Genomic DNA, 18754 nt, shown 5'->3' on the forward strand with positions numbered 1-18754 from the left:
GTTGAGGAAGGCTGGTGTATGGGATTGGTTACTCCTTGCTCTGGTAACCTCAGGAGGACCCCTAGTGTCAGGAAAGGACTCACCGCTGGTGGTACTGGGGCTCACCTGCCGTGTGGGCTGCAGTACCGGTGCTTGCCAGCGGGTGCTTTCAGAAGCCAGGATCTCAACCTGCAATCAAGCCATCGCCTGAGGCTGATTGCAGGAGGTGTATTTACGCAGTACCAGGCCTGCAATCAGTGCCTTGGTGTTTTCCCATGAGCCCCTGTATCTGCATCCTGTTGTCTACCTGCCTGATTCCCCTGCTTGACTCTGACAGAACTCCGCCTGCACTGACCCCGGCTATTCCTGACCATTCTCCTGCCTGCTCCTTTTGTACCTTATCGGCCCGATTGATCCTGACCCGGCCTGCCTGACCATTCTACTTCTTCAGCTCTGTCTACGCCTGTGTTCCCGAGCATCTAATTATTAGTTGGAGGTTTGGTTTTTGGTTTGCATATGCGTTTCTGTATATTGGTGTAAGCTCTTAATAAATTATCTTATTACATCATTCCTGCAGTCTGCTATTCCCTGTGTCAGTCCACACATCTCTGGTCATATCCAGATCCTTGACACCTAGTTGAGAAAGGCTGGTATGTAGGATTGATTGCTCTTTGCTCTAGTAACCTCAGGAGGAACCCTAGTTGAGAACGGCTGGTGTATGGGATTGGTTGCTCCTTGCTTTGGTAACCTCAGGAGGAACCCTAGTTGAGGAAGGCTGGTGTATAGGACTGGTTGCTCTTTGCTCTAGTAACCTCAGGAGGAACCCTAGTTGAGGAAGGCTGGTGTATGAGATTGGTTGCTCCTTGCTTTGGTAACCTCAGGAGGAACCCTAGTTGAGGAAGGCTGGTGTATGGGATTGGTTACTCCTTGCTTTGGTAACCTCAGGAGGAACCCTAGTTGAGAACGGCTGGTGTATGGGATCGGTTGCTCCTTGCTTTGGTAACCTCAGGAGGAACCCTAGTTGAAAAAGACTGGTGTATTAATCAGTTGACTCAGTGATGCACGAGAGGTGTTGATGCATTGGTTGGCCCATTCTGAATGCAGTTTGTGCTGTTTTATTTATTAAGCTTGTACGACATAGACTAATAAAATTAAATAGTGCAATTCCCACATATGATCCTATAAAGGCACAATAACCATAATAGATAATGAGAAATAAGTCACAACACGGTCTTGTAGCTTATTAAAAAAATACAATGCTCTTTAACACTCTTTCGGTCACAGTGCGGTCTCTTATTGTTCATTGATGTAGTCTCGTCATGAAGTATTCTCAGGCTTTGGCCACCACTCTGGGGTGGAGGCCTTCACATTGACTGGCTCCTGGCCTCCTAGTTTTATCTGAAGGTCTACTCCAAGGTGTTCCAGCCTCAACAGGGCAAGACCTAAGTCACCAATTCCAGCTCTGTATTTACCAGCCGCTTTCCCAGAGGCCGTGACTATCTCTGATTCCTGACATTCAGCTGGTAACGGGGATGAGAGGTGCACAGGCACCAGACGCTTGCGGATAACTCCGGTGTGGTGAGTCCTGGCTGTTAGCTCCTGGCCCAAGTAACATCCTTTGGAAAAACTGATTCCGTTCATGTAAACCAAGTTAGATTCCAGCGGTAGAGCCACACCTGGAGGAAGGTCCTTCATCCCCTCTGGAATACCTAGGAAAAGAAGCACAAGGTTAGTAATGTTTGTATTATTCACATTTACACAAGTTTGGATGTTCTCCCAAGAAGCTCAGAGGAGGACAAGGACGTTGATCCAGGCAGAATTTTTTTTCTTTTTTGTAATGGAGCTGTTTAGATTTTAAAATAAAATCCAGTAACAGAAATTAAACATACAACCCAGTATCAAGATTTTAACATACAACCTGGTATCAATTTTTTCTTTTGTTTCTGAAGATAGTAGGACTTCAAACAGCTAGAATTGTGTATTTTCTGAGCCTATCTTGTTGCCCAATGCTACTACATACTGAGGAACATGCTGTGGAATTCTTTTAGTGGTCTTCTAGATTATGGCCCCAACAGTGCTCACAGAAACATTCAGACGTTGAGAATTCCCTCTGTAACCAATGCCATCAGTATGTTTTGCAACAATAAGGTTGAGAAGGTCTTGAGATTGCTACCCATCATGAGATGTTTTTTGTGTGTCACCTTGGTAATGAGACACCTTTTTTGAGGCCATTAGTTGAGACTAAACCAGCTGATATTAATTTGTACTGACAAGGAGCAGGATTGCTTTCTAATTAGTCACGCACAAGGTCCATTGGTTGGGGTGTACTCCCCTCCCAAAGATCCCCAGAAGGGATTGGAGCCTTCACAACCTAGCCACCTGTCAGCCGGAGCCTCAGACAGTGAGGCAGAGAGTCAAGATCCGTGTGTGGGCTTTGATTTCGCATTGGTCTCGCCCTGAAGTGGGAAAAAGACATGGAGTCTCCCCCTAAACACAGAAAATTCTTTAAACATCTAAGGATTATACAAACTTTCGTTTCCTGGAGGAACTCTGGGAAATTTTCTTTGAGGAGTGGAGCAATGTCGATCAGAGGGCCTCCTTGCTGAATAAAGCAGCCAAGCTTTATCCATTCAAGTCAGAGGACATCAAACATCAAGAATTGGCCCCTCTGGTGGATGTGGCCTTGATGAGACTAGCCAAGCACGTTACCCTCCCTCTCGAAGATTTGGTGTCCTTCAAGGACAACATGGATAGGAGAATCTACACTACAACTGGGATGGCTTGCAAGCAGGCGCTTGCCTTAGCGGCCTTGTCTAAAGCCATGGAAGTGTAGTCAGATAACGTGGATGTGGGCCTCAGAGGAGTTCCGGAAGAGGTGACCAGGAATTCAGGAATTCGGGAGCTGAGGTTGGCAACTGCCTTCCTGGAGGAGGCTCACTCGACCTTACCTGTCTGCTGGCTCGGCTTATGCTGTCCTCGATTACAGTCAAAACGTGTGTTGTGGCTTCGGCCCTGGTTGGTTGATCTGGCCTCTAAGCAGGCATGGTCTTTGAGGGTTTCTCCCTGTTTGGGAACAAACTGGACAGAGCTAAAGCCTGGGCTACAGGCTGGAGGTCTGGTTTCCTGCCCCAAGATTGGCGTCTGCTAGGCCAGAAGAGGGCTCAGCCCAGAGGTCAAGGCTCAGAATGAGCTAGGGACGTGCGCCTTTACAAGCCAGGCCGCGAATTGAAGAGAAGCTGGAGGAGAAGCTGATCATCTTTTCAGAAATCCTCCAAGGGCTTGACCTCTGGAGGTTGTGAGGCCACAAAGTCCTTTTGAGAATGAGCGCGCTCAAGCAGGCCAGGTGGGGGCAGACCTTCGCCACTTTCGGCATGTCTGGGCGGCTTCAATCCGGGATGCCTGGGCCGTCAACATGGTATCTTTAGGGCATACTTGGGTGTTCAAGAGCCCTCCTCATCTCAGGTTCACCCCACGGCCCTTCCACATTCCAAAGAAAGCAGGGAATTCCTGTTGTCCTACGTGGACTCTCTGCTAGTACAGGTCGCTATCTTTCCGGTTCCGGGGGGCGAAGAATTTCAGGACATGTGCTCTCCCTTCTTTTTGGTCCAGAAAGGAAACGGGGCCTGGATGGTCATAGATCTGACCCATCTAAATTAATTGATCAGGAAGTCAAAATTCAAGATGGAGATGCTGTTCACAATTCAACAAGCAATTCAGCCAGTCGACTGGCTCCTGTCTATAGATCTGAAGGACGCCTACTTTCATGTGCTCATTGCAAGAGATTTTCAGAGATTCCTCTGGTTCGCTGTGGACAATCAGTATCTCCAGTTTGTGTGTCTCCCCTTTGGGCTTTCGATGTCACCTCTACCTAGACGACCTGCTCCTTCTATCCCAGGACAGAGTACAGCTACTACAGCATAGGGCCCACAAGAGCCAGTTGGAGCCCACGTGGTCTCTAATATTTATCAGGGCACATTTCAAAACGATCGGCACCACTATCTCCCTGCCCGTGGAGATTTCGGTGATCCAGAGCGGAATACTACCTGCCCTGTCTTCTTCACACCTTCATGCCCTCCAATGCCTGAAGATCACTGGCAACATGGTGTCCACAGCACTGATGGTGAAGTCTTTTCATCCTTTTCCATGGGAAGAGTAGAGTAAAGGAGACCAGATGTCTCTCAGGTCAAACACGGCCTGGATCATCCAGATGGCCTACACAGAGGTAAGGGCTTGGTGCCTCTGGAGGCGGTGACCGCCCACTCAACCAGAAGTGTGGTTACATCCTGGGCAGCTTCCCGGCATGTCGCCCCTGAGATGATCTGCAGAGTGGCCTCATGGTCCTCAATCAACACTTTTATGTCTCATTACTGTGTAGAGCCTGCCTCCTTATCCTTTGTTAATTTTGGTTTGAAAGTCCTGTTGGTTGACTTGGCAAATTAAAGTCTTTATTTGAGTAACTGCCCACCCGTGTGTGTATGGCTAGTTATTTCCCATACGTATGTTGCCATGGAGTCTGTCAGGAAAACGGAAAATCTCCTATCAACTACTTACTGTAATTTTCCTTTCCTGATGGACTCCATAGCAGCAGGAGTACCCTCCCAATGCCATGAGTAGGCTAGTTATGGAACATGGCCTCTGGCGAGGAGCAAAGATTTATGGGAGAGGGGTCCTATAGGAGAGCGTGGGACTAACACATACCTATGCTGCCATGGAGTCCATCAGGAAAGGAAAATTACGGTAAGTATTTGAAAGGAAATTTTCAATTTAACTGAGAAAAAATGATGAAGTGTTCAATAGCTATTTTACCCGCCGTATCTAAAAGGTTTTTGATCTTATTTACACTCTGACACCACCAACTGTAGAAGGGAGTTCCACATCTTTACCCAACTAACAGTAATGAACCCCCTACACAGTTTAACCTGCATCGTTTTATAGCAGAAATACTACTACAGGGTGGCACGGGTGCAACATAATCACGTGTATATATGCGTGATCTTGCAGTTCCAGGTAGGAGGCCATTCGTGGCCTCGGCTGTCAATCACTGGGTCCTAGCCGGTGATTCCTCGCAGGCACCCGGATCTCCCTTTATCTCGGACGGGGGAGAGACCTGTGTATACACAACACAGATCTCTCCCCTGTCAGCTCCTGCACACTGCTTTGTATGGCTCTGCACAGCAGGGTGCTTACAGTGAAGCACACATACAGCACACAGTGAAACAGCACACAATTAACCCTTTGATCGCCCCAGATATTAACCCCTTCCTGCCTAGTGCCATTAGTACAGTGTTAGTGATTTTTATTAGCACTGATCACTGTATTGGTGTCACTGGGAATGACCCCCCCCCCCCCCCCCCCCCGTGTCAGAATGCCCACTGCAGTCCTGCTATAAATTGCTGATCAGGCATACACAGCTGGGAAACCTACCTTATTAGCACTGATCACTGTATTGGCGTCACTGGGAATGTCAGTGACACCAAGTCAGTTCCCCCCCCAGTGTCAGAATGCCCGCCGCAGTCCTGCTATAAATTGCTGATCAGGCATACACAGTTGGGAAACCTACTGTGAGCACTCCGGGAAGGCTTTATTAAATCATAAAAATGAAATTTGTAAACTAAAGTGATAGTTAAGGTTAGTTTTTTTATTTTTTTAAAATAACAAACATGTTATAGTTACCTGCTCTGTGTAATGGTGTTGCACAGAGCAGCTGTGATCCTCCTCTTCTTGGGTCCCCCGCCGATGCTTGTGGCTCCTCCCCCCTTGCTATGGGGAGACACTGGTGCGTGCTCGCTCCCGAGCCCTTCTCTCTGTATCCATAAGACACGGCAGAGCGCAGCTTGGCCCTGCCCCCTCCAATAGGAAGAAGGGTTAGCCGCACACTGGAGGATGAGTATAGTGAATATTTATTGATCCATAGGACACATAAAACACCAGGACTTGTATACAGGACCTGTTAACCCGTTTCACATGATGATCTCGTGCTTAATTGTAACAGTTCCCTCCACACTGGCTGTGATTGACAGCCGCTGTTGTGCCTCAGCCAATAAGGAGGCAGAGACCCAGGGGAGCCACTGCTCTCCTGTACATCGCTGGACCGAGATCAGGCACAGGCGAGTATTGTGGGGGGGAGCTGCACACAGAATGCATGAAAATACAAAAAAAAGAAAAAAGAAAAAAAAAAACAAAAAAAAACTTACCCCTCTACAACCTCTTTTCATGAAATCCCTTATTTTAGGCTCAGTGATGACATCACTGGGTCTCTATGCTTCTCTATTCTCGAATGGCTGGTGGGAGGGGCCGGCAGGGTGCTGTACATAGCTTCCTGAGAACATCCCAGCCCTCAAGTCCTGACGCAGTGGGCTGGCTCTTGGGAGCGGTTATGCAAATATCAAAATGCCTTGATTGGCGGGGGGGGGGGTCAGTCTGGAAGACTGGGGGCTCCTTGGCAAGTAGACCACCCTTGGTAACGCCCACCTGTGATGCTGAGCCTACAAGATTGACAGATCTGAAATCCAATGAATGAAAGTGGCGGGGCCAGGGGAGCAAAGGGCTAGAAGGTGCTGGGCGTCCTCCAGCCAGCAAATGGGGCGGAGCTATGTCTGACTTGCTGCAGCTTCTAATGCTTCCAATGCACATGGTGAGAAGCTCACAGTGTGCGGGGAAATCAGAGGAAGCCGTTTCCAGGAGAGGAGCCGCTACAACTGTGCGAGACGGAGAGGAAGGCCAGAGATAGATTTATCCAGAAGCTTCCTAAATATCTCGGGAATCCCCAAGATAAACTCTCCCAGCCGCATCCTTTACAAGACTTCTCCAGCTGGAGGCCGTGTGACGTCCAATAAACAAATACAATGAAAATCTGGTGGGGAGAACGACACGTGCAATGAGTAGAGGTGGGGGGGAGGGGGGTTGGGGCATAAACAAGAACTTTACCAGAAAGAATTTCCTGCAAGAGTCTCCAAAGATTAAAAAAAACAAAAAAATGAAATGTGATTCATCCGACTCGCATCCACCCAAGATAGGACATCGGTTTGACGTGGGATTGGCCATTCTGGAGGTCACACCAGGCTGCAGACACCGTTTTAATGTTTAACCACTTCCCGTCCGGCCACTGTATATAAACGGCCAGATGGTGGCAGTACAGGATTTTGAATTGTGTGCGCTCCCTGAAGGGGCACGGCACCGCGATCCGGTGCCCGCTGTGTCCTCCGGACACAAAGGAACACCGATCGTCGTACGGGACCTCTGTGTGAGGTCCCGATTCATGTGATCACTGATAGGCCAATCAGTGATCACATGAACAATGTAAGCAAGATGTCACTTCTGACATCATTGCTTACTACGTGCGAAATCTGTGAATGATCACAGAGGTCACATGGTACAGGGCTATTCACAACAACCTTGTACCATGTGACAAGCTGTGACCAATCACAGCTCACACAGTATTCTCAATGGCTGCAAGAATGCAGCCAGAGAGAAGGAGAAATGATTGCTTTTACAGCCTTTTTTGGGTGTAAAAGCAATCAGTGTAAAAAAAAAAAAATAAAAAAAATAAATATATATATCTTAGTTTAGCTGTGTGTTTCGTGTTACTACCATAACCTACCGCCAAAGAACAACCCAAAATAAATTCTCCAGCTCTTGACGATCGCAGCGATACCATATATGTGCACGTTATTGGTTGTTTGTACCCGGGGTGCAGCCCAGAAACAATAGTGCGCATTTTGTTTTTATCTTTTTTTTTAACCTAAAACACACTGACACTGACACTAACTGACACGGATACCAATTTTTTTTTAAATCCTGACCTTTGACGTTGACCTTTGACCCTGACCTTGACCCAAACAATCACATGGGTGTCAACAGTTTCGATCCGATTCTGATGCGGACTAAAAAAGGGTCCTGCATTTTTTTGGTGCGGATGCGATGTGATTTGAGCCATACAAAATGTATGCACTGCACAGAAATCGCATGTGATTTGTGCAGGAATGCGGTGCGGTTCCTGTGCGAATCACATGCGATGTGTCCCACCGCATCGGTGTGAATCCGGGCTCACATTCATTAGATGCTGGTATGCCCGGGTGCTAAATGCGATTTTAGGTGCAAATTCAATTCGCAAATTGCACCTGAAATCGCACCGGTATGACCGGACACTAAACGACACACGGCCCATTTTTGCATTGGTAAAGATATACTTTTTTCTCTTTCTTTTTTTGCTTTTCTTTTTTTCTCTCTTTTCTTTTTTTCTCTTTTAAAAAAATAAAAAGAGAAAAAATAAAAGAGAAAAAAAGGATAAGAAACATAAGAAGAAAAATTAATAAAAATAAATGTAAATAACTAAATAAATCAAACATAAAATGAAATGAAATAAAATGTCTCTTTACAGAAGTCCGCTCCCCCTGCTGAGTCAGAGCTAGAGCCTTCCAATCAGCAGAGTCTGTGAGCGTTGCGGCTGGGTTCACACTGATGCGGTGCGGAATTTGCAGCGTTTTCCGCACCGCATCAGAATCGCGTTTCGTTCTTGCGAATCGCAGCGGGTGTGTATCTTAACAAGCAGTGCGATGTGCAGAATCGGATCACATAGCTGTGAATACCCGTGTGATCCGATTCTATGCGGACCAAAAAAGGGTCCTGCACGTTTTTGGTGCAGGTGCGGTGAGATTTGAACCATACAAAATGTACGTCTCCGATCGCACCGCACACAAATCGCATATGATTGGCGCAGGAAAGCAGTGCGGTTCCTGCACAAATCGCATGTGATGTACCGCACCGCATGTATGTGAACCTGGGCTCACGCTGATCTTCTGCATCTCTCCATCTCCACACCTACCGTGTTCATATCGGTGCTTGCAGTACTCCTCGTAGTTTCCCGGCTGAGCTCCAGGCAGCAGGTCGGTGATATTCCCGTCTGTCGGGGCCACAATCCTCCATCCCATCGCCGGCACTCGAGGGTCAGGGCTGCACACCACCACCGGGCTCGGCGCCCTCTCCCCGAGACCATCCTGCGGTTTCTGACCTGGAAGGACGGCCCACAGCGACAGCTCCGGACAGGGCGCCACCTCCACCTTCTTCCGGAAGTTGTAGACCTGCAGATGTTTCTGGATGGGCCCCAACGCCTGGATGTCACACTCTAGTAGGGTATCAGACTGTCCATCCGCTTCTGAGGAGAGCCTGGAAGACGAAGCAATCGGAGGTTATTATATACATCGATCGGCCAACATGACCACAAACGGGCAAAGCGAATAACATCATCTGGTGACAATGGCATCTGAAAGTGGGTGGGATATATTAGGCAGCATGGGAACCAGGGGCGGACTGACAACTCATGGGGCCCCCGGGCAATAGGGGATCATGGGGCCCCTGTGTCCTTACCCAAACTCAAAAAAGCCTATGAAAAAGGTACCAGGGGCATCTCATGGGGCCCCCTACTGACCCCGGGCCCTCGGGCAGTGCCTGAGTTTCCAAATGGTCAGTCCACCCCTGAAGGGAACATGTTGTCCCTGAAGTTGATGTGTTGAAAGCAGAAACAAAGGGTATCTCAGTTTTGTTGTGTATGGGGCTGCATAGCTGAAGACCAGTCAAGGTGCCTATGCTGACCCGTGTCCACAGCCGCAAGCCACGACAATGAACATGTGAGCATCAGAACTGGAAAACGGAGCAATGGAAGAAGGTGGCCTGGTCTGGTCACGTTTTCTTTTCCATCATGTGGATGGCCGGGGGGGGGGGGGGGCGTGCGTCACTTACCAGGGAAGAGATGGCACCGGGATGCAGTATGGTCCAAGAATGGTTTGAGGAACACAATAAAGAGTTTGAGGTGTTGCCTTGGCCTCCTAGTTCTCCAGATCTCAGTTCAATCGAGCATCTGCGATAGGTGCTGGAAAAACAAGTCTGATCCATGGAAATTCCACCTCCCAACTTACAGGACTTAAAGGATCTGCTACTGACAGCTTGGTGGCAGATACCACAGATATCTTCAGAGGTCTAGCGGAGTCCATGCCTGGACAGGTCAGGGCTGTTCTGATGGCAAAAGGGGGGTGGGGCCTACTCCATATTAGGTGGGGGGGGGGGGGTCAGAAAGTTATAGCCTACCTGTGAATAGTGATGTTTAACCCTTCTGCTGCCAGAGCCACACACTTTTAAAAAACAATTTTAGGCATGAAGATTATTTATTTGTTGTTGGGCTCATCTGAAGGTCACACCAAGTTTGGAGGTCTTTAGCTATTGACTCTGCAGACAGTTGGTGACTTCTGCGCACTGTGCGCTTCAGCATGCGCTGACCCCGCCCTGTCATGTGACGTGGCCTACCACTTGGTGGCTGAGTGGCTGTTGTTCCCAGTGGCTTCCACTTTGTTATAATCCCACTAACAGTTGAGCGTGGAATATTTAGTAGCCAGGAAATGTCATGGATGGACTTGTTGCCCAGGTGACCACCTATCACGGGACCACGCTTGGAGTCACTGAGCTCCTGAGAGCGACCCATTCTTTCACCAATGTTTGTAGAAGCCGTCTGCATGCCTAGGGGCTTGATTGTATACACCTGTGTCCATGGAGGGGATTGGAACACCTGAATCACATGATTGGGAGGGGATTGGAACACCTGAATCACGTGATTGGGAGGGGATTGGAACACCTGAATCACGTGATTGGGAGGGGATTGGAACACCTGAATCACGTGATTGGGAGGGGATTGGAACACCTGAATCACGTGATTGGGAGGGGATTGGAACACCTGAATCACGTGATTGGGAGGGGATTTGGAACACCTGAATCACGTGACTGGGAGGGGATTGGAACACCTGAATCACGTGACTGGGAGGGGATTGGAACACCTGAATCACATGACTGGGAGGGGATTGGAACACCTGAATCACATGACTGGGAAGGGATTGGAACACCTGAATCACATGACTGGGAAGGGATTGGAACACCTGAATCACATGATTTGGAGGGGATTGGAACACCTGAATCACATGATTTGGAGGGGATTGGAACACCTGAATCACATGATTTGGAGGGGATTGGAACGCCTGAATCACATGATTTGGAGGGGATTGGAACACCTGAATCACATGATTTGGAGGGGATTGGAACACCTGAATCACATGATTGGGAGGGGATTGGAACACCTGAATCACGTGATTGGGAGGGGATTGGAACACCTGAATCACGTGATTGGGAGGGGATTGGAACACCTGAATCACGTGATTGGGAGGGGATTGGAACACCTGAATCACATGATTGGGAGGGGATTGGAACACCTGAATCACATGATTGGGAGGGGATTGGAGCACCTGAATCACATAATTTGGAGGGCGGGGACAATACTTTTGGCAATATAGTGTATGTGCCGGTTGCACTTGCATGCGTATGTATGTGGGGAGGGGGGGGTCCACATTTTTTTGGGAGGGGGTTAAAGTATAACTAAAGTAATTTTTTTTTTTTTTTAGTTTTGGATAGAATGGAGAAAGACCCCCTGTCAGGTTTTTATTGCTGTCTGTGTCCCCATAAGTCCCCGCAGCGTTTTGCAGAAACGCAGTACAGTCCATTCCACATGATTTCCTATGGGACACGTTCCCATCTCTGCGTTTTCACTAGCTGCGTTTTTTTGGAAAGGGTCGGGGACTTTTTTTTTTTTAAAGAAAAAACATTGCGTTTTTGGTTCTATAGACTTCAATGGAAACGCAGAAAACCACGTAGTGCATTTTTGATGCGTTTTAATTTGCCCAGCAACAAGTTGGGAAAAAAAAAAGCGCACCACAAAAAAGGATCAAACGCCAAGTGCACAGGTGTAAACCGAGACGTACGGAGATTCATCCTCTCTATTATCATTGAAAGTAAAAGAAAATCCAAAATTTTGAAAAAGTAAGAGAGGGGAAATCTTCCAATGGGGACATTGGTTCTGGTGACCTAAAGGGGGTGGGGCTGCAGGTTCCACTAGAAATTCCCTTGTCAGAGATTTCCTCTTACTTCCTGTTTGGAGATGGGACAGGAAGTGAAGGTAAATCTCCCCCATGGGACACAGATGAAAAAAAAAAACAAAGAAAAATACACCTGACCGGGGTCATATCCATCCCTGGCTCTATCCAAAATGAAAAAAGTTTGGTGTTATTGGAAGCATTTGGGTGTAATTAATTTTTTGCTCTTTTTTGTATAATTAGTATTCCTATCAAACACAGAACACGGTGTGACGTCCTCGCGTACACAGGATGGAGCTGGAGGTGTCCATCTTTACTCCAACTCCATGGATGTGGCGGTGGGAGGGGTGCAGATACTTTATCTCGCCAACCCAGAGCACTGCCGCTCATCTCAGATAAATCCTGGGCTGGCTCTGCTTCTCCTGACACGGCACAGCCGGAGATCTGCGGAGGAGAAGAGCCACGTCAGCCCTTTGCTGCTTCCTTCTTATCTCTGAACTCCAACAACCGTGTCTATGTCTTCCAGACGAGGGATCTCCCTCATGTGTGTCATGGCTGCCGGCTGCCTCTATGAGACGCATCTCTTACCTGGTGCCCTATTACATACTGCTGACCCCTGTGCTTTGCACATTAAACACTCCCGATGCTCTTTACAGCACACACACCTGACCTCTACACACAGACTCCTGACCCCTACACTCTGTACACACAGACTCCTGACCCCTACACTCTGTACACACAGACTCCTGACCCCTACACTCCGTACACACAGACTCCTGACCCCTACACTCCGTACACACAGACTCCTGACCCCTACACTCTGTACACACAGACTCCTGACCCCTACACTCTGTACATACATACTCCTGACCCCTGCATGCACATACTCCTGACCCCTAAATTCTGTACATACAGACTCCTGACCCCTAAATTCTGTACATACATACTCCTGACCCCTAAAGTCTGTACATACATACTCCTGACCCCTAAAGTCTGTACATACATACTCCTAACCCCTACACTCTGTACATTACACACTCCTGATCCCTATGCTCTTTACAGCACGCACACCTGACCCCTACATTCTGCACATACATACGCCTCACCCCTAAATTCTGTACACACACACTCCTGACCCCTACACTCTGTACATACTCCTAACCCCTAAACTATGTACATACATACTCCTAACCCCTAAATTCTGTACATACATACTCCTGACCCCTACAATCTGTACATTACACACTCCTGACCCCTACAATCTGTACATTACACACTCCTGACCCCTACACTCTGTACATACTCCTAACCCCTAAATTCTGTACATACATACTCCTGACCCCTAAATTTTGTACATACATACTCCTGACCCCTACAATCTGTACATAAACACCTGACCCCTACACCCTGTACATACATACTCCTGACCCCTACAATTTGTACATTACACATTCCTTAATTCTGTACATACATACACCTGACCTCTACACTCTGTACATACTTCTAACCCATACACTCCGTACAAACACACTCCTGACCCCCATACTCTGTACATATTACTCCTGACCCCTACACTCTGTAAGGGTCAGGAGTGTATAATGTACAAAGTGCAGGGGTGAAGAGTGTGTAATGTACATAGTGCAGGGGTCAGGAGTATGTGCATACAGAGTGCAGGGGTCAGGAGTGTGTAATGTACAGAGTGTAGGGATCAGCAGTATGTATGTGCAGTGTTGGGGTCAGGGAATGTGTAACGTACAGAGTGTATAGATCAAGTGTATGTACAGAGTGTGGGGCCAGGATTATGTATGTATATTGTAGTGTAGGGGTCAGAAATGTGTATGTACAGAGTATAAGGGTATGTGATGTACAGAGTGTAGGGATCAGGAGTATGTAGAGAGTGTAGGGATCAGCAGTATGTAGAGAGTGTAGGGATCAGGAGTGTGTAATGTAGAGTGTAGAGGCAGGAGTGTGTAACTTACAGAGTGTAGAGATCAGGTGTATGTATAGTGTAGTGTAGAGGCAGGGGTGTGTAATGTACAGAGTGTAGGGGTCAGGAGTGTTGTAGTGTACAGTGTACATCACATAAACCTTACCCCTATACTCTGTACATTACACACTCCTGACCCCTACACTACACATACACAATCCTGGCCCACACTCTGTAAATACACCTGATCTCTACACTCTGTACGTTACACATTCCTGACCCCAACACTCTGCACATTACACACTGCTGATCCCTACACTCTGTACATTACACACTGCTGATCCCTACACTCTGTACAGTACATACTCCTGACCCCTACGCTCTGTACAGTACATACTCCCGACCCCCTGCACTCTGTATGCACATAAACCTGACCCCTATATTCTGTACAGTACATACTCCTGACCCTACGCTCTGTACAGTACATACTCCTGACCCCTACGCTCTGTACAGTACATACTCCCGACCCCCTACGCTCTGTACAGTACATACTCCCGACCCCCTACGCTCTGTACAGTACATACTCCCGACCCCCTACGCTCTGTACAGTACATACTCCCGACCCCCTACGCTCTGTACAGTACATACTCCCGACCCCCTACGCTCTGTACAGTACATACTCCCGACCCCCTACGCTCTGTACAGTACATACTCCCGACCCCCTACGCTCTGTACAGTACATACTCCCGACCCCCTACGCTCTGTACAGTACATACTCCCGACCCCCTACGCTCTGTACAGTACATACTCCCGACCCCCTACGCTCTGTACAGTATGTACATACTCCCGACCCCCTACGCTCTGTACAGTATGTACATACTCCCGACCCCCTACGCTCTGTACATACTCCAGACCCCCTACGCTCTGTACAGTACATACTCCCGACCCCTACGCTCTGTACAGTACATACTCCCGACCCCCCTACGCTCTATACAGTACATACACCCAACCCCCTACGCTCTATACAGTACATACACCCGACCCCCTACGCTCTATACAGTACATACACCCGACCCCCTACGCTCTATACAGTACATACTCCCGACCCCCTACGCTCTGTACAGTACATACATACTCCTGACCCCCTACGCTCTGTACAGTACATACTCCCGACCCCCTACGCTCTATACAGTACATACACCCGACCCCCTACGCTCTATACAGTACATACACCCGACCCCCTACGCTCTATACAGTACATACACCCGACCCCCTACGCTCTATACAGTACATACACCCGACCCCCTACGCTCTGTACAGTACATACACCCGACCCCCTACGCTCTGTACAGTACATACACCCGACCCCCTACGCTCTGTACAGTACATACACCCGACCCCCCTACGCTCTGTACAGTATGTACATACTCCCGACCCCTACGCTCTGTACAGTATGTACATACTCCCGACCCCCTACGCTCTGTACAGTATGTACATACTCCCGACCCCCTACGCTCTGTACATACTCCAGACCCCCTACGCTCTGTACAGTACATACTCCCGACCCCCTACGCTCTGTACAGTACATACTCCCGACCCCCTACGCTCTGTACAGTACATACTCCCAGACCCCCTACGCTCTGTACAGTACATACTCCCGACCCCCTACGCTCTGTACAGTATGTACATACTCCCGACCCCCTACGCTCTGTACAGTATGTACATACTCCCGACCCCCTACGCTCTGTACAGTATGTACATACTCCCGACCCCCTACGCTCTGTACATACTCCAGACCCCCTACGCTCTGTACAGTACATACTCCCGACCCCCTACACTCTGTACAGTACATACTCCAGACCCTACACTCTGAACACCTCTGAACTCCCGACCCCATACACTCTGTAATTACATACTCCTGACCCCGGCACTTTAGCTTGGGCTGAGCTTTCCCATGATCTCATAGGAAGGATGATGACGTCATCACTAGTGCCAGAACCTGCCGCGGGTTGTCATTCCTCTGATGATCTACAACCGTAAACCTCCGACAATGACCGGCGATCGGAGTCAGTAATGTGTACACGTCATCACCAACACTGACAACATTGGACACAAACTGCCAGCCTTTTCCCGGAGTAAAGATGGCCGCCCCTGCGTACTCACGCTTTACGTTACCTGTACAGGATGACATCATACAAGCTCCGCCCCTGCACGTTGAGCAGGTGAGCGTACACGGCGCCCTCCTCCAGCCGCTCCGTGTCGTTGGTGACGAGACCCTGCAGGAAAGCCGGGGTGTTCGGGCCTCGGAGCCGCAGCAGCCCCCGGTGCTCCCTCAGCGGATAGCAACTGCCGCTCAGGCGGCGGACCCAAGGACGGCTCAGGAGGGAGAGAAGCCGCGGCCACGCCATGACTCCGGTCAGTCACGTGGACCGTCCTTCTCACGTGACGTGGCCTTTTAGCTGCGGCGTACCCTCTGCCGGCGGGGAGGCGGTACTGCAGGTTTCTCAAAAGTTACAAAATGTATCAATTCGGTTCCAGCAGTAACAACACTTACCGAAAAGGTTAACCCCTCACCTACCGGGCACGTTCACCCACTCCCTGCCTACCGAGCACGTTCACTCCCTTCCTGCCTACCGGGCACGTTCACCCACTCCCTGCCTACCGGGCACGTTCACCCACTTCCTGCCTACCGGGCACGTTCACCCCTTCCTGCCTACCGGGCACGTTCACTCCCTTGCTGCCTACCGGGCACGTTCATCCCCTTCCTGCCTACCGGGCACGTTCACTCCCTTCCTGCCTACCGGGCACGTTCACCCACCTTCCTGCCTACCGGGCACGTTCACTCCCTTCCTGCCTACCGGGCACGTTCACCCCCTTCCTGCCTACCGGGCACGTTCACTCCCTTTCTGCCTACTGGCCACTTCTACCCCTTCCTGCCTAGGGGGTGAACGTGTCCGTATATAAAAAAAAAAATCTTCACCCCCCCCACAAGTAGTACAGTGTCACTATGGTGACACTGTACTGCTAGGGTGACATTATGTTTAAAAAAATAATATAATAATGTAAAAAATGTTTTTTAAAAATTATAATTTTTGGGTATAAACTAATTTTGGGTTATTTTTTTTTACTAAAAAGATAACGGAATACATTTGGCCAAGATTTATGAAGAGAGATTATTTGTTTGCAAAATTTTTATAAGAAAAGCACTTTTTTTCAAAATTTTTGGACTTTATTTATTTAGCAAAAAAAATAAAACTCCCAGCGGTGAATAAATACCACCAAAATAAAGTTTTATCTGTCTCAAAAAAATGCTAAAAAAACTCATATGGGTACAGTGTTGCATGACCGCGCAATTGTCATTCAAAGTGTGACAGAGCTGAAAATTGGCCTGGATAGGAAGGGGGTGAAAGTGTCTGGACCGGAAGGGGGGGGGGAAGTGCCGGACCGGAAGGGGGGGAAGTGTCCGGACCGGAAGGGGGGAAAGTGCCGGACCGGAAGGGGGGGAGTGTCTGGACCGGAAGGGGGAAAAGTGTCTGGAATGGAAGGGGGTGAAAGTGTCCGGACAGGAAGGGGGTGAAAGTGTCCGGACCGGATGGGGGGGAAAGTGTCCGGACCGGAAGGGGGTGAAAGTGTCCGGACCGGAAGGGGGGGAAAGTGTCCGGACCGGAAGGGGGGGGAAGTGTCCGGACCGGAAGGGGGGAAAGTGTCCGGACCGGAAGGGGGTGAAAGTGTCCGGACCGGAAGGGGGGAAAGTGTCCGGACAGGAAGGGGGTGAATGTCTGGACCGGGAGGGGGGAAAGTGTCCGGACCGGAAGGGGGGGAAGTGTCCGGACCGGAAGGGGGGAAAGTGTCCGGACTGGAAGGGGGGGAAAGTGTCCGGACTGGAAGGGGGTGAAAGTGTCCGGACCGGAAGGGGGGGAAAGTGTCCGGACCGGAAGGGGGGGAAAGTGTCCGGACCGGAAGGGGGGGAAAGTGTCCGGACCGGAAGGGGGGGAAAGTGTCCGGACCGGAAGGGGGGGAAAGTGTCCGGAATGGAAGGGGGTGAAAGTGTCCGGAATGGAAGGGGGGAAAGTGTCCGGAATGGAAGGGGGGGAAAGTGTCCGGACCGGAAGGGGGGGAAAGTGTCCGGAATGGAAGGGGGTGAAAGTGTCCGGACCGGGAGGGGGGGAAAGTGTCCGGACTGGGAGGTGGGAAAGTGTCCGGAATGGAAGGGGGTGAAAGTGTCCGGACCGGAAGGGGGGGAAAGTGTCCGGACCGGAAGGGGGGGAAAGTGTCCGGACCGGAAGGGGGGGAAAGTGTCCGGACCGGAAGGGGGGGAAAGTGTCCGGACCGGAAGGGGGGGAAAGTGTCCGGAATGGAAGGGGGTGAAAGTGTCCGGAATGGAAGGGGGTGAAAGTGTCCGGACCGGAAGGGGGGGAAAGTGTCCGGAATGGAAGGGGGTGAAAGTGTCTGGACCGGAAGGGGGAAAAGTGTCCGGACCGGGAGGGGGGGAAAGTGTCCGGACCGGGAGGGGGGGAAAGTGTCCGGACCGGAAGGGGGGGGAAAGTGTCCGGACCGGAAGGGGGAAAGTGTCCGGACCGGAAGGGGGTGAAAGTGTCCGGAATGGAAGGGGGGGAAAGTGTCCGGACCGGAAGGGAGGAAAAGTGTCCGGACTGGAAGGGGGTGAAAGTGTCCGGAATGGAAGGGGGGTGAAAGTGTCCGGACCGGAAGGGGGGCAAAGTGTCTGGACCGGAAGGTAGGGGAAAGTGTCCGGACCGGAAGGGGGGGAAAGTGTCCGGACAGGAAGGGGGTGAATGTCTGGACCGGGAGGGGGGGAAAGTGTCCGGACCGGAAGGGGGGGAAGTGTCCGGACCGGAAGGGGGGAAAGTGTCCGGAATGGAAGGGGGTGAAAGTGTCTGGACTGGAAGGGGGGGAAAGTGTCCGGACTGGAAGGGGGTGA

General features: G+C 49.9%; 1 protein-coding gene across 3 annotated transcripts; it reads right to left on the reverse strand.

Annotated features, from left to right (window-relative positions):
- Positions 1–1078: 1078 nt before the first annotated feature.
- Positions 1079–16239, reverse strand: LOC149434531 (iron-sulfur cluster assembly factor IBA57, mitochondrial-like). 3 transcript variants are annotated; one of them, XM_089663673.1, is made up of 3 exons: positions 15991–16239; positions 8804–9144; positions 1079–1688 (listed from the first exon to the last, which is right to left on the reverse strand). In XM_089663673.1, exons 1-3 carry the CDS (start codon positions 16221–16223, stop codon positions 1297–1299), a joined length of 966 nt encoding a protein of 321 aa, XP_089519799.1. In that variant the 5' UTR covers positions 16224–16239; the 3' UTR covers positions 1079–1296. The 3 variants fall into 3 exon arrangements, with proteins under 3 accessions (XP_089519799.1, XP_089519801.1, XP_089519800.1); XM_089663675.1 differs by lacking the exon at positions 15991–16239 and adding an exon at positions 15739–15886; XM_089663674.1 differs by lacking the exon at positions 15991–16239 and adding an exon at positions 12175–13246.
- Positions 16240–18754: the final 2515 nt, after the last annotated feature.

The sequence above is a fragment of the Staurois parvus genome, unplaced genomic scaffold (assembly GCF_062004578.1).
Source record: "Staurois parvus isolate SC_StPar_1 unplaced genomic scaffold, SC_StPar_1.0 ptg001745l, whole genome shotgun sequence".
NCBI lineage: Eukaryota > Metazoa > Chordata > Amphibia > Anura > Ranidae > Staurois > Staurois parvus.